At 35.5% G+C, this 24,371-nt stretch overlaps 4 protein-coding genes across 5 annotated transcripts; 2 read left to right on the forward strand and 2 right to left on the reverse strand.

Moving 5' to 3' along the window:
• Positions 1-3,258: 3,258 nt before the first annotated feature.
• Positions 3,259-5,590, reverse strand: LOC134229350 (protein adenylyltransferase SelO-like). The gene is made up of 2 exons (XM_062711101.1): positions 4,938-5,590; positions 3,259-4,402 (listed from the first exon to the last, which is right to left on the reverse strand). Exons 1-2 carry the CDS (start codon positions 5,584-5,586, stop codon positions 3,321-3,323), a joined length of 1,731 nt encoding a protein of 576 aa, XP_062567085.1. The 5' UTR covers positions 5,587-5,590; the 3' UTR covers positions 3,259-3,320.
• Positions 5,591-6,530: 940 nt separating this feature from the next.
• Positions 6,531-10,187, forward strand: LOC134229347 (bolA-like protein 2). The gene is made up of 3 exons (XM_062711098.1): positions 6,531-6,622; positions 9,394-9,488; positions 9,783-10,187. Exons 1-3 carry the CDS (start codon positions 6,542-6,544, stop codon positions 9,880-9,882), a joined length of 276 nt encoding a protein of 91 aa, XP_062567082.1. The 5' UTR covers positions 6,531-6,541; the 3' UTR covers positions 9,883-10,187.
• Positions 10,188-11,226: 1,039 nt separating this feature from the next.
• On the reverse strand, positions 11,227-17,178 carry LOC134229351 (dynein regulatory complex protein 10-like). Its single transcript, XM_062711102.1, has 5 exons — positions 16,147-17,178; positions 15,708-15,941; positions 12,483-12,554; positions 12,072-12,334; positions 11,227-11,463 (listed from the first exon to the last, which is right to left on the reverse strand). Exons 1-5 carry the CDS (start codon positions 17,053-17,055, stop codon positions 11,454-11,456), a joined length of 1,488 nt encoding a protein of 495 aa, XP_062567086.1. The 5' UTR covers positions 17,056-17,178; the 3' UTR covers positions 11,227-11,453.
• Positions 17,179-17,412: 234 nt separating this feature from the next.
• LOC134229348 (two pore channel protein 1-like) lies at positions 17,413-24,240 on the forward strand. 2 transcript variants are annotated; one of them, XM_062711099.1, is made up of 9 exons: positions 17,413-17,500; positions 19,767-20,077; positions 20,292-20,405; positions 20,626-20,756; positions 21,013-21,101; positions 21,326-21,360; positions 21,498-21,556; positions 22,959-23,058; positions 24,094-24,240. In XM_062711099.1, the coding sequence occupies exons 1-9, from the start codon at positions 17,437-17,439 to the stop codon at positions 24,223-24,225; spliced, it is 1,035 nt and encodes a 344-aa protein (XP_062567083.1). In that variant the 5' UTR covers positions 17,413-17,436; the 3' UTR covers positions 24,226-24,240. The 2 variants fall into 2 exon arrangements, with proteins under 2 accessions (XP_062567083.1, XP_062567084.1); XM_062711100.1 differs by lacking the exon at positions 24,094-24,240 and adding an exon at positions 21,857-21,885 and having other exon boundaries at positions 22,959-23,061.
• Positions 24,241-24,371: the final 131 nt, after the last annotated feature.

A 24,371-nucleotide genomic window follows, 5' to 3' on the forward strand; every position in this document is an offset into this window, starting at 1 on the left:
AAATGAAATATATATGCATTAAATTTATTAAGATACTAGTAACCGAGCAAACCGTTAAGAAGCCTGTTATACACAACTTGTATAATTTACTATGAATTTAATTTTAAATCAAAAATTGTAATTTTTCCAACTGCAAAATGGTCAGGTTTATCTGGCTTTTCACAGCGAATGAAGACATGTTAATTAACCTTCTTTTTTCTTTAGTTTTCTAATATACTGTGTCATAAAAGACATCTAACATATTATATATTTATTTTTAAAGAAAAAGACATTACAATACTAAGATCGGGCTTTATTTTCCTTAGCTGCTAATCTGTAGCGTTATGGTTTTATATAGTAGTCTTATGGTCAAGCTAGACTACTATATAAAACCATAACGCTATAGATCTGCAGCTATATTTTCCTTCGCCATATTTATAATAAGTTACGAACATAAACAGATACAGAGCGTATGGATGAAATAATAAATCACCAAACATAGGTTAGGTTATCGTGATTCCTGTCAGAGGTTAAGTGTCTGTTGACTGGAGGTCAGAGTGATTGTTTGCTTCTCTTATCTAATGTTGTGTTAAATCTGTTGCTAACATCCCGGTAAAGCATCATAAACCAGAAATAGAGAGCTTTATCAAATGGAAAACAGCTCTCTATTTGTCAACCTTTAATTTATTATCTCTCTCGAGCCACAGCTAGGTTAACAATAACCATAGCAAACGTTTTCTGGGGTGAATCATATCTTTTTAAAAAGTTTAATTTGTGAAACGTAGGGCAACTCGATCCAACCACTGAGAGGTAATTTTTTTTTTAATTTGTAGATGAAAACCCAAGGTCAAGAATTCATTTATGTTGGCACTCAAAGAAGGGTCTTGTCACAAGAAACCGGATACTCAAGAAAAATGATATCATAGCATCAATACATAAAATAAGACCAAGGTTAAAGATTTTCTATAGTAGGTGATCAAACCCCATGGTCAGAGAAAAGATTGGATGTCTAAGAGGAATAAGCATTCCCATGGGCCAGTCACATAAGTCGCTAGCTGCAGAACTGTAGCGTTATGGTTCTTATATATTATACATGCAATTATAGAACTTCTCAATGTCAAACCTAATCACTATATAGTCATATGTTACATTATACACCTATAATATAGAATTGTAATCAATGTTATTATTATATTGTAATAATTTGTTCATGCCCCCCGTGGGCCCTTGATTGGTGAATAAACATATTTTCGTATAGCCTTTTGATGAAGTCAATCCCTAGATTAATATAGACTTTAGAGAAAGCATTAAATTTTATCGACCGAGCACGTACAGATCCCGTAATTGCAAAAATGTGCAATTTACGGCGCAAGATTTTTTGCGCATTGTTTGGGAGAATTTCTCTCCTTTCCAAAATTGGTATATCATCTACTTTTTCCTCCATAATTCTAGACACATTTTTAAAACTAAGGCCAGTATTTTTTTATTTTTAGGTTTACAAACCCGCCGCTCAAGTTTTTGAATTTTCAGAAAAAAAATAAAATTGAGAAAAACAGAATTTTTTCTTTCCGATGTCAAATTTGAGTCGGGATCTAGATTTCAAATTTACGAACTCGTACTTCCGGTTTTAAATGATGAAGGGAGATTTGTGTCTAGTCCATAGCAGCACTAAAGCTTGGTTTAATGTAAATATTTATCGATAGGAGTGCCATTCAAAACGTTTCACACGTTCAGAGAACAATAAAATGCTGACGACTTTGTTGCATAGTGACATGTTGGTGAGATAATTAAGTATCCGTCCGTATTCAAATGTAACTGTCTGTAATTGTAAATTATTTTCCACAGGTTTTAAACTGCCCATGGTAGCTATTGTCAGAGACATTGTTTAGGTTTCTGTCATAGCTTACAGTCTTAGCATCATTCTTCAGAAAAGGGTCGCTTATGCATCAGATGTAATGAATAAAACTATGGGAGAAGTTAAGTCCATTTGAGGAAGAAATAAACAATAGCCTAAAGAAATAAAATATTTCAACTTAGTATTCAAAAACAAGAATATACAAATATATACAGGCATGTAGTATCGTTTATGGCAGCTAGAAAAATTATTTTACACTTAATTGAAAGTCTTCCACCCTACTCCTCAATACTCTATGGGAATACTCCCTGTCTGTTTTATGAAAGGAATTATTACTTTTATAGGTCTCGAGTATATTAATATTTTAGAATAATTTCTACCTTACACACATTAAAAACAAAAATAAAGATATATCAAAAGAGATTTAAAAAATTGATTTTTTTTTTAAAAATCTGTATTTTGTCCAACATCAAAAGATTTATATCACTGCCCCCAACTGGTAGATGATGAAATAAACAATTAAAGGATGTATATTTCCCCTTTGTTACCCTTATGTGTCCAGTGGCAAGAAGCCTGTTAGGAGAGCATAAAAAAGAAGCAAAAATTAATGTAGAAAAGTCGATAATATATCCAAAATATAATTTTATTTTTTTTTTTATTTCCTCCTCCTACGGGACTTTTTCATTCTGATGTTCGTAAACCTAAAAATAAAAAAATGCTGGCCTAAATATGTATATTTTATCCACCTTCCCAACCCTTTATAGTCGTCTCTACAATTTATAGTCTTATAAATATATTATAGTCGCCTCTTGTTTTGCTTGTCAGATTTCTTTTTAGATCTGCTTAATTCTTTCTATGCCCCCTCCCAACTTTAATTTTTGATTATGGAATTTCGTAGTGTACATGTGTGTATGTGTGTGCACAGTACGCTTAGACAAAAAAAAAGACATCTTAACTACTAATACCAATACTTTGGCAGCTGTTTTTTAAAAATTTGATCTCAAAATTTAAAAAGCAAACTTTAAAAAATAGGTGATATGACCCTATTCAAAAAGGACATTATTGGAATGTGATATCTTTTCAGCTTTTTTCAGGTAAGTAATTAAAAAATTCTCTTGGTGGCCCCCCCTTCCCCCCTTTTCAAAACCTCAATGCTACATCACTGAATAAGTTGAATCAAGGATATCAGTTACTTATTAGGCAATATCACCAAATGGCAAATTAAATATAAAAACTGCAACTCAAAATCAGATGCATGTTGTATATGAATATCATATTTCAAAACTAAACTTTTCAAGAAGGTAAACTTTTAAAAAAAAGTATAGTTATTCATTTTTATTAATAAGATATAAGACATAGCTCATGTAAGGGTCATCATCCATAGTTATATCTCTGAACATTCAATGATGTACATTCTACATGTAATATCAAATGAACTAACTGCAAAATAAAGTATGACTAAATGTCCTTGAGTTTTTACCTCACATCATGAGGAGCAGCTGACCCTGAGAGATTTGGACCACTCTGGGGGCCTGGAGGAATACCCCGCCCTTTCAGCCTCTGGGTCTAAGTCCATAGGACGCTCCAGGACCCCAAGCAGTCTATTGACCCCACTAAAGTCATTTCTGTCTGCCTTCTCTATGGCTTCCTGGGCCATCCAGTTCCTAAGGATGTATCTTGGATTGGTTTTATTCATGAGAGACTGCCTTCTTTTTTCTGTGGTGCCCTCAAGTTCTAATCTTTTTTTGTAGATTATTATCCACTTCCAAAACCACTCATGGTCTGCCATTGTATTTAGAGACCAGTAATTTTGAGGAATTGCCTCTGTTTTTAATCCTAACAGATCAATTTCTCCAAGTTCTCTAAAGGACATGGTAAAATCTGACTTTGTATCCTCCATGATTTTTAGAAAGACTGCCAATAAATTTTCATCATCTTCTTTGTCTGTATACAACCCTAGTTTTTGCCTAAACAGCTTCATGAACTTGTCTTTATAAATGCTCTCATAGCCTTTCAGTATATGAGGTAACTGTTTCTGCTGCTGTTGAGTTAGTACAGGTTTTATAGCCTCCCCTAATTTTTCAAGGTTAAAAACTCCAACATCGGGTTGTTTTTCATAACTGTATCTTCCTTCATCGTCTGAAGAGTTCGGTACAAACTTAGGGTTGTAATCCTCCATGAACCCAAAGGGGCCGTAATCGATAGTAATGGAGAGCAGGCTGAAGTTATCAGTGTTACAAACTCCGTGAGTGAATCCTACGCTCTGCCACTGTGCGATCAGCTCAGCTGTGTCTGACACGATCCTACTGTACAGCTCCAGGTACTTATCCTTGCCTGTCGTATTTATGTGTAAAAAGAAGTTCTCGATAACAAAGTCTAAAAGCTGACGAAGAAATTGAAATTCCTTATTTTTTGCCAGGATTTCCAGCGAGCCGATCCGGAACCAGGAGTGAGCTAACCTGAGGATGACAGCGCCTCTCTCGACTCGAGGATGTCCGTCATAAAACTGGTCCCGCATAACAGGGTCATCAGACACCACTAAAGCTGCCGCTCGACTGGTGGGTATACCTGATTATAAAAAGAGGATCACATAAGAAAATTGCTTGGTTCTGATTAGCATTAAATTAATCTATTCTTGTTTTACCATTGCTAAAAAGTTTAGATTTATCTAACTGTGTCTCAGAACAAACTAAGTATCTACAGTAGGATAGTTATCATCTATCATGGCTTGCTTACTGTTTCTAGTGTCTAGAATTTTTTCATTGCAAAAAGACAATCTAAAGAACATGCATATACTGTAAATGTATTATATTTGACATGTACAATATTTAGAGGAAACTGACCTTTGAACAAGTTAGCGTGGATTTGATTTAGCACATTTCTTAATGTTCTTATTTAATTATGTGTACATGTATATGTGCAAGACAATTAGCATTGTACTTGAATTAGCGAAAGTTTCTTTCCGCCAGAGGCGCTAAAAAGAATACACAGCCAAACATAATACGTTTACAGTATAATGAAATTTCTGAATGTTAAATTTTTTTGATTTACAGCATATTTGTACTGATGCAGATTCACACTTGGAAGAAAAGACTATGCATACCAAGATGGAACATTGCCTCGCTGCATAAAAACTCCCTGACAGATGACCTGAGTACTGCCCTACCATCTCCCTGGCGTGAATACGGCGTCCTTCCCGATCCCTTCAGCTGCAGTTCCCACCTCTCTCCCCTCTGATTGGTGTATTCCCCTAGCATCACCGCCCTCCCATCCCCGAGCTGACCCGCCCAATAACCAAACTGGTGTCCCCCATACCGGTGAGACAAGGGGACGGAACTCGACAACACCCAGGATCCACTTACAAAATCAACAAATTCTTTTGTGGTGGTTACGTGGTCTGACAAATCCAAAATGTCATTTAGAACCCCCTCCGAATAAGACACAAGGGATGTTTCTGTCTTAAGGGGAATTGGGTAGACGACAGAAAATAAACATTTTGGAACTTGTCTCACGTAGTTTTGCAAAATTAGGTCCAGAGGAAAAGTAGTAGCTAGGACCTGTCTTCGATCGAATCTCCAGGTTTTAAAACTCTGTAGGATAGATGTACGGGGGCATTTATCTCTTAAGATTATGTCGAAAATGTCAAGTCTTTTGCACTCTTTGGACTTTGAATAAACAGCGCCTGAGTAGGGAAAACACAGAAAAACGACATACGAAAACAGGCAAAGTGAAAGTAGGTCGCTAGTTGACATGTCATCTCCAAGGGCCCACTCGATTGGGACCCTTCTAGAAGCAGAGGGGAATGTTGGAAGGGTTGGAATATGTATGTCTAAATCGAGTGTTCAGAAGGATATTGAATAGGATGGAATATTATCTGCAATGTTTTGAATTACTGCAGTTGTTGAATTTCAAGAATTTGAATCCGTTTTTTTAAAGCATTAAATGTTAGTTCGAAAGGGAAACTTGAGATAATTAAGAGTGGAAAAATTAATATAATAGTATTGGGATTTTTTTTAATTTATGTAAAGAAAGATTTAAAAACATCAAGTGTCTGAGACAGAAGAATATTAAAGAGCATGTAAAAAAAAAATAAAATAATTTTGGTCAAATCAGGGACCTATTTACAGCTCAAATCTGCACCCCATATTACATGGTAAATTATGAAACTGTGTTCAATGGTTGATTTTACTGCAATTACATAACAGAAAAAAATGCTTCTTAACAGAATTACCCTTCATACATGATAAAAATACTTTTTTGCAACTGTGTTTTGTTTTAAGTTTGGTTTATTTACAATAATAAAAATCCCCCAAGTTTTCACCAAACCGCTTGACGCCATATTAGAATGCTATCCTTCAGCTATCCTTCCATCTCTGACGTGGAAGGCTGAGAAGGCCTTCTAAGTCTACCCTACCAAACCAATCGAGCAGACAGAATGGTTATTCTGGAATAAGAAGGGTCCCAATCGAGTGGGCCCCAAGAAGTAAGATTGTATTTTACAAAGCGAAAATAAATTTATCTAATCATTTTATGGAAATATGGTAAAATATTCGACAAATTTTTACAAAATTAATTCATATCTTAAAATTTTAGCTTCCTTAAATTTCGAAACTTCACACTTATTCTGCAATTTAATAATTTTCTTTATTTCGTTTTGTAATTAAGTTTCTTTGTCATTCTGTCAGAAGAGGTAAAAGTAAAACTATCATGACTATCGGCATGTCGAGCACCGAGCACATTGAAGAAAAATTAAAATCTTCGCCGGAGCTGGCTGAATTGACCCATTTGGTAAGCGTGAAAAGGAAGGTGGTAGATAATAAGATATGTCAGATGAATGTGGTGTCTCTGTAGTTTATCTTGTAGGAGGTGGTAGATATGTCAGATGAATGTGGTGTCTCTCTGTAGTTTATCTTGTAGGAGGTGGTAGACATGTCAGATGAATGTGGTGTCTGTCTAATGATAATTCTCTGTGGTTTACCTTGTAGGAGGTGGTAGACATGTCAGATGAATGTGGTGTCTGTCTAATGATAATTCTCTGTGGTTTATCTTGTAGGAGGTGGTAGATATGTCAGATGAATGTGGTTTCCGTCTAATGGTAATTCTCTGTGGTTTATCTTGTAGGAGGTGGTATATATGTCAGATGAATGTGGTGTCTGTCTAATGATAATTCTCTGTGGTTTACCTTGTAGGAGGTGGTAGATATGTCAGATGAATGTGGTGTCTGTCTAATGATAATTCTCTGTGGTTTATCTTGTAGGAGGTGGTAGATATGTCAGATGACTGTGGTTTCTGTCTAATGATAATTCTCTGTGGTTTATCTTGTAGGAGTTGGTAGACATGTCAGATGGATGTGGTGTCTGTCTAATGGTAATTCTCTGTGGTTTACCTTGTAGGAGGTGGTAAACATGTCAGATGAATGTGGTGTCTGTCTAATGATAATTCTCTGTGGTTTATCTTGTAGGAGGTGGTAGACATGTCAGATGGATGTGGTGTCTGTCTAATGATAATTCTCTGTGGTTTATCTTGTAGGAGGTGGTAGACATGTCAAATTAATGTGGTGTCTGTCTATATAAGTGGTAATTCTCTGTGGTTTATCTTGTAGGAGGTGGTATATATGTCAGATGAATGTGGTGTCTGTCTAATGATAATTCTCTGTGGTTTACCTTGTAGGAGGTGGTAGATATGTCAGATGAATGTGGTGTCTGTCTAATGATAATCCTCTGTGGTTTACCTTGTAGGAGGTGGTAGATATGTCAGATGACTGTGGTTTCTGTCTAATGATAATTCTCTGTGGTTTACCTTGTAGGAGGTGGTAGACATGTCAGATGAATGTGGTGTCTGTCTAATGATAAGTCTCTGTGGTTTATCTTGTAGGAGATGGTAGACGTGTCAGATGGATGTGGTGTCTGTCTATAATAAATGGTAATTCTCTGTGGTTTACCTTGTAGGAGGTGGTAGACAGGTCAGATGAATGTGGTGTCTGTCTAATGATAATTCTCTGTAGTTTATATTGTAGGAGGTGGTAGACATGTCAGATGGATGTGGTGTCTGTCTATATAAATGGTAATTCTCTGTGGTTTACCTTGTAGGAGGTGGTAGACATGTCAGATGAATGTGGTGTCTGTCTAATGATAATTCTCTGTGGTTTATCTTGTAGGAGGTGGTAGACATGTCAGATGGATGTGGTGTCTGTCTAATGATAATTCTCTGTGGTTTACCTTGTAGGAGGTGGTAGATATGTCAGATGAATGTGGTGTCTAATGATAATTCTCTGTGGTTTACCTTGTAGGAGGTGGTAGATATGTCAGATGAATGTGGTGTCTGTCTAATGATAATCCTCTGTGGTTTACCTTGTAGGAGGTGGTAGATATGTCAGATGACTGTGTCTGTCTAATGGTAATTCTCTGTGGTTTACCTTGTAGGAGGTGGTAGACATGTCAGATGACTGTGGTGTCTGTCTAATGATAATTCTCTGTGGTTTATCTTGTAGGAGGTGGTAGATATGTCAGATGAATGTGGTGTCTGTCTAATGATAATTCTCTGTGGTTTGTCTTGTAGGAGGTGGTAGACATGTCAGATGAATGTGGTGTCTGTCTAATGATAATTCTCTGTGGTTTATCTTGTCAGAGGTAATAGTTATGTCCAATGGATGTTTTGTCTGTCTAATGATAATTCTCTGTGGTTTATCTTGTAGGAGGTGTTAGACATGTCAGATGAATGTGGTGTCTGTCTAATGATAATTCTCTGTGGTTTATCTTGTAGGAGGTGGTAGACATGTCAGATGTGGTGTCTGTCTAATGATAATCCTCTGTGGTTTACCTTGTAGGAGGTGGTAGATATGTCAGATGACTGGTGTCTGTCTAATGATAATTCTCTGTGGTTTGTCTTGTAGGAGGTGGTAGACATGTCAGATGAATGTGGTGTCTGTCTAATGATAATTCTCTGTGGTTTATCTTGTAGGAGGTGGTAGATATGTCAGATGACTGGTGTCTGTCTAATGATAATTCTCTGTGGTTTCTTGTAGGAGGTGGTAGACATGTCAGATGAATGTGGTGTCTGTCTAATGATAATTCTCTGTGGTTTACCTTGTAGGAGGTGGTAGACATGTCAGATGACTGTGATGTCTGTCTAATGATAATCCTCTGTGGTTTACCTTGTAGGAGGTGGTAGATATGTCAGATGACTGGTGTCTGTCTAATGATAATTCTCTGTGGTTTCTTGTAGGAGGTGGTAGATATGTCAGATGAATGTGGTGTTTGTCTAATGATAATTCTCTGTGGTTTATCTTGTAGGAGGTGGTAGATATGTCAGATGAATGTGGTGTCTGTCTAATGATAATTCTCTGTGGTTTCTTGTAGGAGGTGGTAGATATGTCAGATGAATGTGGTGTCTGTCTAATAATAATTCTCTGTGGTTTCTTGTAGGAGGTGGTAGATATGTCAGATGAATGTGGTGTCTGTCTAATGATAATTCTCTGCGGTTTATCTTGTAGAAGTGGTAGACATGTCAGATGGATGTGGTGTCTGTCTAATGATAATTCTCTGTGGTTTACCTTGTAGGAGGTGGTAGACATGTCAGATGGATGTGGGGCCAAATTTCAGACTGTGATTGTGTCCTCAAAGTTTGAAGGACTCCCTCTTCTTCAAAGACACAGGTAAGAAAAACTTAGTTCAGAAAATTAGACCAGAGATTTAACTGAGATTTAAACAGGTGGGGACCAGAACTGGAGATCAAAGTTTTACATAGGTCAAAATATTAAAAAAAAACAGCACTCACATGATACTTGTAGATACCTGTATATGGAAACATTCTCAGATATTGTAGATTTAAGTTCAAATCATGACCACCGGACGGTAGGTTGGGGCCGCATTATATATGGGGAAAAATCAGCAGAGCCGTACTTACTTAGGCATGTGTTGTAGTCTCATGTTGGAAACTTGTTTTGCAGATTGGTGAATAAGGTCTTAGAAGAGGAACTGAAAGTGATCCATGCTTTTCAGATGAAGACCTTGACACCTGAACAGTGGGAGAAAGCAAAATCCTCATGATAGGGGTCAGGAGAGTGTTTGATGTGGTGGGGTGTTACCCAAGGACTGTGAAAGACATGGAAGTGGACTAAAATCTGTTACTACACACAACAAATTTAGAAAGAACAATATTGTTTTCTTACATTTTTGTATTATGAAATTCTTATAGTGAATCTTATCTCAAAGAGTAAGGGTAAGCCACACATTTCTTGCTCTTTGCTGCGGCTCTAAAGATGCATGTAGTTCTACATATACAGAGAAAGTATGTTTAGGAACACAATTGCTTTAGTGTTCTTTTAAGTGAAATAAATTATATAAGAATTATTTGTATATGTATTTTCTGTGTCTCCAGTCATAGTGATTTGTTTACACGTACTTTTAAAACTTTCTACATGTAAGAGATGTGTGTTAGATTGCCTTACAGCTTTGTATTGATTACTCATCCTCATAACGCCAAGGGTCCGGAATCCTCAAGTGGTTGTGGGACCTGTGACAAAGTTAGATATTTTATAAGCTTGCCTCTCATGGAAAAGCACCAATCGCACTGGGGGCTTTCATAAGTTGAGATAAAATGTAAACAGAAAAAAATCATACCTCACTGAAAGTGGTTCAGGTTGTTTGTGACCAATAAAATGACAATTTGATTGGTTAAGAGATAGAACAAAGAATCGAGATTTGATATCTCCAGAAGACGTTCCTGCAGTCAGTGCTTAAAAATATTTAACCAAGTTTGTCAGGGGCTCCTCCTAGTGCGGACTGGGATCCTTTGTAAGAACATCAAAGTTGTAAAAGTTGTACTTCTATGACAGACATAATAATGCCTTGCTTGTGTAACAGACAATTTTGTGCCTCTGCTGGGGATTGGACCCGGGGCCTCTGGCTTGCCAGTCCAGTGCTCTACCAATTGAGCTAAAGGGTTGACCCACTAGCCAAAGCTAGTAGGATGCCATGTATATACTCTACCACATTGTCCCCCTCCAGAGAAAATGAGAAGTCCTCATCTCTTTTGGAGTGCCAACACCTCTGGGGTGAAGTTCTAGGGGCAATCACTCTCACCTGCCAGAGAACACCCGGGTCCAAACATGGGCACCAAGTGTAAAAGAGACAATTTTGTGCCTCTGCTGGGGATCAAACTCGGGACCTCTGGCTTGCCAGTCCAGTGATCTACCAATTGAGCTAAAGGGTTAACCTACTAGCCCAAGATAGTAGGATGCCATGTACTGTATCTTACTCTACCACACTAGTAAGAAAGTTTTCTTGAGATAACATGAGGGCTAGTCTGAGCCTTCTGTGGTCATGCCAGCATAATCAATACTTGTGTGACTGACTGCTCTACTGAAAATGACAATACACATAAACAAAATCTGGTTCCAAATTTATTTTGTAGTCAACTTTGAAGTAACAATTTTATACATCTTTAAGAAATAAGGAATGGACGGACTTAAGAAGTGTGCATTAATAAAATAATATATGTTACATAATAATATATCACACCACCACTCATTTAAAAAATTGTCCAGCAATACTTTGGATTAAGTACAAATATAAGATTGATTTTATTGTAAGGCATAACCGCTGACACTGTGTGGTCCTTAAGCTGAGCTGCAAAAACAAATCAATGTACATTGGTAACTTTATCATTGAACTGAAACTGTTATTTATTTTCAGATTTTAAATTGAATGCATCAGATACTGACATTTGTATTGAATCATGTCCTCAAAGAATGATTTTAGCAAGCAGTATATAAAAGTGTGTGTTATGGGAGACAACTCAATCATATTACAATGTGTTGGTATTTCTCAACTTTGGTTACCATGATAAAACAAACACAGTATTTAGCTAGCTGCTAAAAACAAAGATACATGTATACATAAATAGTTTATAGGATGCAACACAGATACTGGCAGATATCAATAGCTCTTTGTTAAAAGACAAGATAATCCACACGAAAACCAAAACTTGAATGAATCCAACTCTTTTAATCTCTGATCGAATTATCTGTTAGGACACACACACACACAATAAAACAGAAAGCTGACAAATATTTCACTGGACAAGTGATTATCTGAAATTCAAAAGTAGAGTTAATAGCGATGATGGTAGTGTTATATTTCACAAATAGATGCAGTACTTATAACAGTGATGTTACTATAGTGATCACACAACAGTCAGCTAGCTAGCCAGACATAGTGATGGCACACAGCTTTACTTTTTCTTTTTGCCGCCTCCCTTCTTCTTGCGGGCTTTGAGGGCCTTGCGGACTTTGAAGGACCGCCAGAAGGCCTGGATTGTGGTGGCGGCCTTGACCATCAGCGCCATTTCTCGCTCTGCGGCCTCGCGTTTTTCCCGTGCCACACGCCGCTCCTCCATGATCTGTTGGTACTCCGCCTCCAGCGTTTTGAAGCGCTCCTCCAGCTCGTGTAGCTGTTTCTTCTCCTCAGTGTAAACCAGATCTATCTCCTCATACTCATTCTGATGAAAAATAAAGGGTAAACCATTTCAAATGGCGTCAAGATTAAGATTTATGCTGAGGCAACAAGAGATAAAACAAACATTTAAAATGTTTATCTGTTTAATTATTTATGTCAATCAACAATTAATTTGCTCGACTGTACAGTACCTGTCTTTCGTTCATGTCCGTGTCATATTTCTGAATCCAGTTCTCCACCTGGGACTCAACTCGGAACTTTTTCTGTAATTGTCATCAAATTAATTTAAATTTGAAACATTAACTCATTTATTTAAAACACATAGTAAAAATCATGTTTTTTTTCTTGAGAACTGTATGACAGAAAAATGAATGTGTAAAAAAAAAAAATTTAAAGATGGTTTGAAGCTTGAATCTTCTTCTAGCCATATTTTTAGATCTACCTGGCAGCCCTTTATATGGCTCTCTGTATGAAAAAAAAGTACAGAAACACAATTTTATAGGATTTTACAAACCAAAATTATTTGGGAAGGCACAAACTTAGAATAAGGGTAGGCTGGGTAAACTAAGAAAAAACATTTTTTTCTTATGCCTTAGGCCAAAAAAAATTAATTTCTTGGTTCTCAGGCCCTCCCTCATCTCTTCCAAGGGCGCCTCATTGACCCTTTTTATTGCTAAATCAATAAAATAAAAAAAATAAATCACCTCCCTCATCATTTTGGGGGGTTTTGTACAATGTAAAAAGCTGCCTCATCATGTTTTGGGGGCAATAAAAAAGAAAAAAAAATGCCTCCCTCCCTCATCATATTTCTTGAAAAAAGGCCTGAGAACCAAGGAATTAATTTTGCATGGCCTTACAGTAAAACACTAATGTCAAACTCCCTCTAGATAAATAAAATATGTCATATAAATGCAGATGCAAAAATAACCCAATATATACTCTACATTTGAAACAATCAAGGAATGGAAAAGCAACCAAATATCTAAAATTTGATCCCTCAATTCTAATTCAGGTAACATACCTGAATTGACAACCATCATTCAACCAAGTCTAATTATTCTTCAATGTAACATTTTGCTGCTACATTGCTCACCATTAATTAAACCAATACTTACCTCAAAGTCAACTTATAACTCATGTACATGTATAGACTGTTAGCTAGCATTTATTCAGTCTTCAGTGCTAGTTTGATACACAGGTCAAAGGAGCATGGAACTAGAAAACTACCCAGTTACCAAGGAAGCAGTGCAGTGTCACTTTCAGGAAGGGGGATAACTCTGTAGATATTGCACTCCTTATCAAAGGTTTGCTAAATCAAACTGGCTTCACCTTGTTCTAAAGTAGTAACAATGTTTTTTTTCTGACAGTTTCTTAATTATTATACATATTAGTCCTAAACTGTGGATAAAAATCTTTTTTTTTTTTTCAATTTACAGGTATCAGTTGATAATTGAAAAATTATCTAGCTTTCTTAACTGATATACATGTACACAGATGAAGAATATTGTCGAGGAATTTGAGTTTAGCTCTAATTCTGTTAAGAGGAATGGGATACAAATAATTCTAAAATTTGTTGAGAAAGTACATGTATACATGCTAGAAAATTTACAACTATGATCGAGACAGAATTATGTCTGTTTTAAATTTTTGTTATTTTACCTTTTAAATACCAGTAAGTAATATTTATACTGCTGATGATGTAATATTTATCATAAAAATTTAAAGAGTGAAGGGGAAATAAATAAAGGTACCAACAGGAAATCATTTCGTCCTGCAATATTGCATGGAGTGATTTCATTCTTGTTGACATACTGTACATGTATTTACAAACATGTTTATGATTCCACCATGTATTATCAAAATTATTTAATGTTAGCATAATATTATATCATTCATTGGTGTAAATACATGAAAAGGAAAAAGAGGAGAGAGAATAGGGAAATTAAGTGGATAGATCTCTACTAGGGAACTATTTAAGTACTTTAAAACTAAAGAAAAGGTAAACTAAATAGCTCTCTATGTAGAAACTACTTATATGTTTATAGATCTATTATTGTGCAGCCTACACCAGTAGTATCTACACTACAGAATCTGTATATCTATACAGTGCAGCCTACACCAGTAGTATCTACACTACAGAATCTGTATATCTATACAGTGCAGCCTACACCAGTAGTATCTACACTACAGAATCTGTATATCTATACAGTGCAGCCTACACCAGTAGTATCTACACTACAGAATCTGTATATCTATACAGTGCAGCCTACACCAGTAGTATCTACACTACAGAATCTGTATATCTATACAGTGCAACCTTCACCTGTAGTATCTACACTACAGAATCTGTATATCTATACAGTGCAGCCTACACCAGTAGTATCTACACTACAGAATCTGTATATCTATACAGTGCAACCTTCACCTGTAGTATCTACACTACAGAATCTGTATATCTATACAGTGCAGCCTACACCTGTAGTATCTACACTACAGAATCTGTATATCTATATAGTGCAGCCTACACCAGTAGTATCTACACTACAGAATCTGTATATCTATACAGTGCAACCTTCACCTGTAGTATCTACACTACAGAATCTGTATATCTATACAGTGCAGCCTACACCAGTAGTATCTACACTACAGAATCTGTATATCTATACAGTGCAGCCTACACCAGTAGTATCTACACTACAGAATCTGTATATCTATACAGTGCAACCTTCACCTGTAGTATCTACACTGCAGAATCTGTATATCTATACAGTGCAGCCTACACCTGTAGTATCTACACTACAGAATCTGTATATCTATACAGTGCAGCCTACACCAGTAGTATCTACACTACAGAATCTGTATATCTATACAGTGCAGCCTACACCAGTAGTATCTACACTGCAGAATCTGTATATCTATACAGTGCAACCTTCACCTGTGGGATCTTTATGATATAGTGCTACAGAGTACAACATCTACAGGAAGTGAAAGGTGGTGGTATCAAATGGAAACACAGTAACACTGAACAAAGAATGGAAAAAGGAAAGTATCCCTTTTAACTTCTTACTTTTTGAAGAAGCATGAGCTCTATCATTTATGAATTTCTTCTTCAGTAATACATCCATCCCATCCCCTTTATTTGATTACAGTGCATGTATAAGGAAAATTTATAAGTACGTAGAGTGATGTAATAAAGGGAAATTATTGTCTTTGTTCGATGCATAACTAAATGTTTCCAATTAATACCTTCTAGGGCAGGTTCTATACCAGCATCTGAAATTTCTCTGATGTGTACTGACACATATTTATAATTTCTGCTCTAACATTTGACTGATCAGCAGACATCAGAGATTTCAGAGTTTGGTGGGAAGTGAGAGGAAAGTGAACACTACACTACGCTGAGTAACAACACATACTCTTCTCAGTTCCTGCTCGTTTTCTCTGTGCTCCATTACAGCGTTCTGAAGCTGTGTTTTCAGCTGATTTAGCTCCGTCATAAGACGCTGTTTTTTGCCTTCGCTGTTCTTTAGGTCGGCTTGTTCTTGTTTTTCCGCTTCGTTGGTTACCCTCTTGTTGTTCTCATCAGAAAACTTTTCAATTTGCCGCAGGTCTGCCTGCAACTTCCTGATAACAGAGTTCTTTTTCTTTATCTGGTAAAAAATTATGAATAATGTATTATAAGATGCATAATCATCTGGTGAATGTGTACAAACAAGCAGTGGTGACATTTCAAAAATCCAATAAACAAGACAAGATTTTTTTAGGGAATATTAATAGGAACTTAAATTTATAGGAATAATATTGTTGAAAAATATAAAAACATTCCATATTGATTTGATACAAAAATAATTGTACTTCTTCATCTTTTTCATCCATGGCCGCCTTCAGTTTTTGCTCCAAGTCATCGATGACTACGGCATTCTGTCGCTCCCTTTTGGACACCTCCTGGATGTACTGCATTCTCTCTTTCTCCTCCTCTGGAGTTGTCAGTAGTTTGTTCAGCAGGATATCTCGGAGGTCACTCATATCCTTGAGAAACATGTCGCACTGGTCAGAGCGTCGTGCCTGGGCTTTGATCATGTTCAGAGCATTTGGATTGGACAGGAAAGCACGGAGGATGTTTTTGCAGGAGCTGCTAAGTTGCTGAGCAACAAGACTGAGACTTCTCATCGTCCTCTCTGTTTGGCTGTCGTAGCTCTCCACGGACTGAATGGACCGGGCCGAACGCCCACTGGCGACGCTGCTTCTCCTTGATCCATCCCTGATGTCTCCTTCAGGCATAGGGCTCCCTGTAGGTGTTTCCCCAGCGGCCCCAAACTCCCCAGTTCTCTCCTCATCAAGCCCTTCACTCTTTTCAGTACTTGCAGTTCTAATACGTCTTTGGCGCAACTGAATATCAAGCTGCTGTTTAATCTCCTCGTAGCTATCTACAGTATTTTTATGAATGTCCAGTAAAAGAGATAGCTCAGCCCCTAGACTCACACGGAATCTTTCTCTGTTCTCCAAAATGAACGGAAGGATGGTAACAATCTCGGCTTTGCTTATTGTATCCTCAAAAACTGACATCACCCGTTGTGCTTCAATCGTAGAAATCTTTTTTCTTGTAGGTTCTAACGCTCTTGACGGGTCAAGACGTAGTCTGTTTCGAATTTTGTTTGATGGGCCACACATCTTACTGGTTGGTGGCTGTGGCATGTGGAGTTTTAAGGTAGGTTCGGCTGGAATAGCCTCCGTGATAACACTCGATACTTGCCCAGTCGCCATTATTAGTTTTTCCTTAATATCACTTTAAATATCTTTCGTAAATATCTTTCTTTTTCGTTAGAAATTAGTGTCCATCTTGTTTTTCTTATCGGCCATATTACACCCAATCACCTTTAATTTGTTGTAGTTTCTTACACTAGCAACAAATAGTTCCGGAGTATATAGATATTTGAAACTCTTTTACAGAGGAACTTTGCCCAAAAAAATTCATCTCAAGTAAAAGATTATTTTTGATTGATGTATATATTATTATGAGGTATCAGTTCTCTTTTTATCAATGTAGCATAATGTTTTGAAAATTTTAAAGCGAAGGAATATATAGAACTATTTTTATACTTTCGGAACCTCCATTTTTCATGTTCCGAATGTATAAAAACAAATATGGCGGGTAATGTGGAACGGCCTCTCAACCCCCTCCGTAAAAATCGTCGTACTTCTAGTCTTTGTGAGTATCATTACTGTATTTTGTTTGATTTTTAACATGATGATAAATTATTCTCTATCTTTGTTCGTGAAGAAACATCCACAGCTTAATATTTCACTTTCACTTCAACAACAATAGGTTTATCTTTCAGCAGTCAGGAAAATAACTCTGTATTTTCTAATTATTCCTGGTGATCAGAGTTGAACCTGGAATGTTGTGTAAAAGTTTTAAATGCATCCCACGACAAATAACAGACAGTTAAAAATCCTTTACCAAAGACCATATATAATATGTTTTACGGTGTGACCGTTGGGGCGAGCGCAGTTGTACACTCTAAAAATATTGATCAGCCACTTCAAACATCAAGCCGCACGAGAAACCTCGACTAGCTGTGACGTCACACGACGTCACGGAGCTCGTCGGAGCTTACGGAGACAGCCGAGCGTCTGTTTTGAACTATAGACCTTGTGCAATATTTTTGTTGAAAAACATTGTAGAGTTATTTTTTTATTTCTTTGAAAGATTTCTACAAACTGATCTAGCCTTTTATGCTTTACGTTATATTTTTATATTATTTATTTATTTATTTGCGCAAAGGACATTGGGTAGTGCAGGAATTCTGGGAATGTTGCACAGAGAAATTTGGCTGACGTATGTACAGATTTCAATCCGAATTTCCTCTGTTCTTACACGTTAGTCTATTGAGCTCGCTTCGCGAGCGTCGCTTCGCGACGCTCGCTGCGCTCGCTATTATATAATAAATAAAATTTTTTCCATCAATATTTTGCTTAAGATTTAAGAAATTAGAATTTTTAAGAAATGTAAAATGGAAATATTAGAACCCAAAAATGTAAATGGAAATAGCCCATGTGCCAAATACTTAAAAATGTATGATTGAATAGTTTCTTAATTCATATGTTTAACAAGTGTTTTTGTAATCTAAAAATAATACTTTTTGCACTAAAAATAACAGCAATTAGGGCTGTGCAATATTACCGGTATATCAGTATATTGCGGTATTATCAACCACGATAATATATCGTGATATGAAAATCAGATACCGGTATTTCACGATATTTATAAAAATATATAAAAACCTCCTTTATTGTAGAAACTGCTGAAATAATACTTGTAACTTCCCCAGGCCTTTTCAATCTAGTTAAAAAATACTTTGTCAGCTTTCAGAAGCAGATAGAGAGAAAAGAGATCTAGAGAGAGAGAGAGAGGAAGCTTTTCATTCACTGTCGCAATTTTAATTATCTCACTTTAAAATAAAATTAATAATAAATAAAAAGACTTTTAAATAAAATTATTCAGAAAGAAAATATATAAAACATTTCAGTGTGTGTATACCATGTGTACTGTGTTTCTCAAAATCTCATGGAATCTACACGATCGAGGATGAATGTTAAGTTCAAGATACATATTACAAATAAATGGCCATCCATGTTTTCACTTGATACAGTGTTGCTTTTTATTATTTTTTAACAAGTTTCATGCTATTTTAAACATCTTCATGTAATACTAGGAGCATGTATATTAAAACAATAGAAATAGGCCAATGCAGTTCCTGATCGTATGCCATAATGGGAAATTAGGTCGGGTCTTAATTGAAAACTACCCTAAAGACCAAACGCCCTGTTTTAAAATAGGTCACAATTTCTTTCTGGATTTAAGTTTATTCTGTGACCACATAAAATTTCCATATAGTATGTATTGTTTTAATCATTAAGTTACATTTTATGCTATTTCAATACAACAACCCTCTCTATTTCTCCCTCTCCCCCTCCCCCCCCATCCCCCTCCTCAAAAAAAAAAAAAAAAAAAACATATAAAGAATATAATATGCATACTTTTTTTTTCAATTTAAAAATACATCAAATGAGTACATTTTGTTTTGATATTTTACCTGGTTTTTGATTAAAAGTTATTATAATTATGTGTGCGATTAATGTCTTATCCCCCTTCCCCTTTAAAATTTATAGATAAATTCAAGTAGTCTTTAAACTTGACAGCATTTTAAACTTTCTGCACAAATTTATTAATGATAATTAATCTACAATATATTGCAATATTCAAGTGAAATATTGCAATATATCGCAATATGGTTTTCACTCGCAATATCCAACTCTAACAGCAATAGACATGCAGAAATGATATTATTTGATTTCGTCATGAAGAAAGCTTATTTGAGAAACGAATTGCCAACATCTTCATTTATAGCTTACAATGTTTACATGTTTTAACTACAAGTGATTGATAATTCTGTTATATTTTAATCATACAGCTGAGTCTGAGTATGAAATTGTCAATGACACGGGGAATATGGGATACGAGTTTCCGATCTCGGAACACATGTCTCGCCGAGAGAACCGGAAACTTTGGGAGCTGAACTACCAGGAGGCGGCCATATTTCTCCAGGAGGGAGAAAATAACGACAAGTTCTACACGCACCCCCGCAGTTGTAACGCCCTGCCTGCCTATCAGATCGCTCACCATCAGTGGTTTAAAGTCCTTGACCTTGTCGCAGCCCTCGGTCTCCTCATTCTGGCCGCGTGTGAACGTCCAGCTGTGCCATTTCTAACTTTACCAGTTGGGGTAGGTGAAAAAGTGGAACATGTTAGATAGATAAGTGAAGAACTGCAAATGAAACATGAACTATAAATAAGTTTAATACATGGCACACATATCTAAATAATATGTACACTAGATTTGAAATATTTAACAAGTTTTGTAATTGCTCTAATATTTAGCCTTGTTTTGTGTAAACATTGTAAATATTTCAACACTAGGTTTTTGTACAATTTTGCAGGTCCACGGTTCTCTGGAGATTTTGGGACAACTAATCCTGGCTCTACAATTAGCCATTAAGTTAAGGTGGCTGGGCTGGAAGACCTTCTTCAAACACAAGAGAACAGCAATCAAGGTGAATGCTCAGTAAACCTGTACAGGTGTCTAAAACATCCTTAATTTGCAGTAAAATGTTTAGTCACTTGTGAATATTTCCTTGGTAATTTAAATATTTGGATGAAAACTTACCAGCTAAATGAAATTTTCATAGCAACTAAAAGATATCTTTTTATTCAGATAAAATAAAATATGAGCATTGCTGTTTAACTATCGTCTACCTTTGTTTCTATTTTCAGTCGTTTACTCTAACGATCATGTTTATCGAGTCTGTTGTTGTTCTGATCCGTCAGACGAATCACTTCCGAGTCACCAGGGCACTCCGACCTCTCTTCCTCATTGATACGCACTACTTCCGAGGAGTCAGAAGGTCATGTATCCTTATTTCAATTTTTCTTACTTATGGAAGTTAAGTAAATTGTATGTAATACTATGTGTGTCAAGGGAGGGAGGGGGTATGCAGAAGGGGGATCAATAAAGAAGATTTTTATAAATTTATATGAAATGTAATGTTAAAAAAATTTTATCATTTAGTTTTACTACAAAATTTTAACAGATTACAGCTATGAGTTGTCTATATACTATATGTAGGCTACACATTAACACCAGTTTGTTGTTGATTACAGGATCAGCCGTCAGATCTTGATGTCACTTCCTCCAATCCTAGAACTTATATTCCTCCTCATGTTCTTCATCCTGATCTTCTCCATACTGGGTATATGCTTAAGTTTACATGTTAGCTTTTCTGATTTTGTAAGTAACAAATATAAACTTAAATTTGCTTGTTAGCTTTTCTGATCTTATTAAAAATTAGTATTCTAATTTCTTAAATGTACTTGTACTCAATGAGTATTTTCACTATTTTATGTTTTTTGATGTTAAATGGTTTTTAGTTTCATCAGATGTATATGATAATTGTTTTGTTTATTTAATTCCCAGGGTTTTACCTGTTTTCACGTGTACCCAATGACATGGTAAGCGTTTTATGAAGTATATAATCTATGTGTGTTACTAAACAATGTCTTTGATATACAAGTAGTTTGTGGAATTTTAATATATTCATAAAATGACAAAAGGACTATAGATTTGTTATTCACTATTTTTGTTTTAGTACTTCAGCACGATCCAGGACAGCTTCATCAGTCTGTTTGTGTTGTTAACAACAGCTAAGTAAGTCTTTAAACTTCAAGTGTAAATAAAAATTAGTAAAGATTGTAAATTTGGGATGGAATGGGTTATTTGGCATTATGAAACTTTCTATATTGAGCAAAAAAATAAACTGGAAAGTGAAAATGGTAGTCCTCAGTTTCTTTCATAATTGTTCTATATGTCTTGAAAACTAAAACAACTAATATCAGTCTTTGCTATTAGTTGTACTCATAATAATTAACAAGTACATGTGAATATGTATATTTTTGAAAAATTCACAACCACTAAATCAATGAAATACCGTTATTTCTTATTGAACAGGCCATGACATGGGGACAAGCACTGAAACAGTAAAATAGAATCAATTTTGATGGCATTGGCATTTATTTTGGGTTTTATAATGTGCATTGTACTTTGACTTGATGCAATTTTTTGGGGTACAAGTTGATGGTTTTTTTTAACATTGTTCACTTTTATAATGATTCTTGGATTTTGAAATTGCATTGATGGACATCGTGCATACTAACTGTTAAATACATTTAAATATGAAATAAAATGGTTTAAAGAAGCAATAAGCAGCAAAGTAACCACAAAAAAAAACTGTTGGTAGTGCTTGTGAAATGATAAACTCTGTATTATTAAAGGGATTGCATTACAATAGGATGTACCAGAAGATGTTTTTGCTCTAGCTTTTGTAATTTTTTTTTTTACAAATTGAAAAGGAATAATTGTTCAGTTTTTGAATTTTTGAATTGGGCATGCACTACCGTTATTTCTGATTACCTGTGGGTTCATCATTTTTATAGAGTCCATTGTGTGTGCTTTAAAGGTTAATGTAAGGTTATTTTTATTCTTGCATGTAAAATTTTAAATTGTCCCCTAAAACCTAATATCAGACTCCACCAATTCATTCCTAATTCTTGTGTATATATTTTTTGAAAAATTCACTCCCAATAGAAAATAAATCACAAGATTTGTTAATGACGTACAGTCTACATAAAAATATGGGTTTGATAAAACTCAAAGATGGCTCAACTTTGCCCTGCCTTCAATGGGATGAATAAACCTAACATATATTTTTATACACAGTCAGTAACACACCTAATAAAAAGATGAGATTCCATATATTTTAATTATTGCTCTTTATAATCTAATCTAATTGAGAATACAAATATTGCAGACTGTCACTCTGAAGTACACACACACACACACACACACACAAAAATAGATTTACCTGGTACTGTTTAAAAATACAATTGTTATTATTATATCCAGCATATACTTTTAAAAAAATTGTTACAGAACATGAGTACATATAAAAAATTTGATAAAATCCTTGTATTGTAAGAACTCTGTTGTTGATTATGATTGCAATGAACGTCTGGTTTCTGATACTGACTTAACATCCATTTTCTATTTCCAGTTTTCCCGACGTGATGATGCCTGCCTATGCAGATTCCCGCTGGAATGCTGCCTTCTTCATTGTGTATCTGGCCTTAGTTTTATATTTCCTGATGAATTTGGTAAGTTTGTTCATTGTGTATCTGGCCTTAGTTTTATATTTCCTGATGAATTTGGTAAGTTTGTTCATTGTGTAACTGGCCTTAGTGTTATATTTCCTGATGAATTTGGTAAGTTTGTTCATTGTGTATCTGGCCTTAGTTTTATATTTCCTGTTGAATTTGGTAAGTTTGTTCATTGTGTATCTGGCCTTAGTTTTACATTTCCTGATGAATTTGGTAAGTTTCTTTATTGTGTATATGGCCTTAGTTTTATATTTCAAATAAAAGATGAACTGTTTATAAATAAAATTATTATTACAAATTGTATATCTAGCATAGTTTTATATTTCCTGATGAATTTGGTAAGTTTGTTCATTGTGTGTTATGCCTTAGTGTTATATTTCCTGATGAATTTGGTAAGTTTGTTCATTGTGTATCTGGCCCTAGTTTTATATTTCCTGATGAATTTGGTAAGTTTGTTCATTGTGTATCTGGCCTTAGTGTTATATTTCCTGATGAATTTGGTAAGTTTGTTCATTGTGTATCTGGCCTTAGTTTTACATTTCCTGATGAATCTGGTAAGCGTCCCTGATTGTATATTCTATTACATCAATCCTGCTTCATTTAGAAAATTCAAAAAAATTGTTTAAACACAGAATTTTTTCTGAGTAACTGTTTTTCTGTACTTGAACTTTTTTCCACATTAATATTAAACAAGGGCACTGCAAAGCGGAGCATCCCAGTGCAATGAGCATATCTATAAATCAAAATGGCATTTGACATTGATCCAGAAGCAAATTACGTTACTTCTGTTTCACACACTGCTAACTCACCCACCCACCATTGAACAGAGTGATGGGCACACAATAATCTGATTTTAAAAATCAGATCCTTCATCTGCTCCTTTGCTTAGCAACAGTAAAAAAATGAAAGAGTGGATCAAGGATTTGATTTTAATCAGATTGGGGCTCACAACTGCATTATAATATCCACTCCAACTCCGTTGAAAGGGGATAATCATATTCTAGATTTATATTTCTGTTTAACTATTTTCAGTTACTGGCTGTTGTTTATGATACATTTTCAAATTTGGAAAAGAGAAAGTTAAAGAGGCTGTACTTTCACAAAAGAACGGGATGTCAGCATGCTTTTAAACTCCTTGTTACGAAACAGGTATGTGTTCAGTAACTGTCAGTTAACCCTAGCTAATGTCTATCTATATCCATAGTAATCTATAAAGGAGAAGAATCTAGTTTAGATGAAGTATTGCCATTCCCAGATTTTCACCCTATTTGACATTGTGGCAAGTAATAAAGCAAATCTAGAATGAAGAT

This window comes from Saccostrea cucullata, unplaced genomic scaffold (assembly GCF_032062105.1).
Source record: "Saccostrea cucullata isolate Sc308-1 unplaced genomic scaffold, CSIRO_AGI_Scuc_v1 ctg4641, whole genome shotgun sequence".
Classification (NCBI taxonomy): domain Eukaryota; kingdom Metazoa; phylum Mollusca; class Bivalvia; order Ostreida; family Ostreidae; genus Saccostrea; species Saccostrea cuccullata.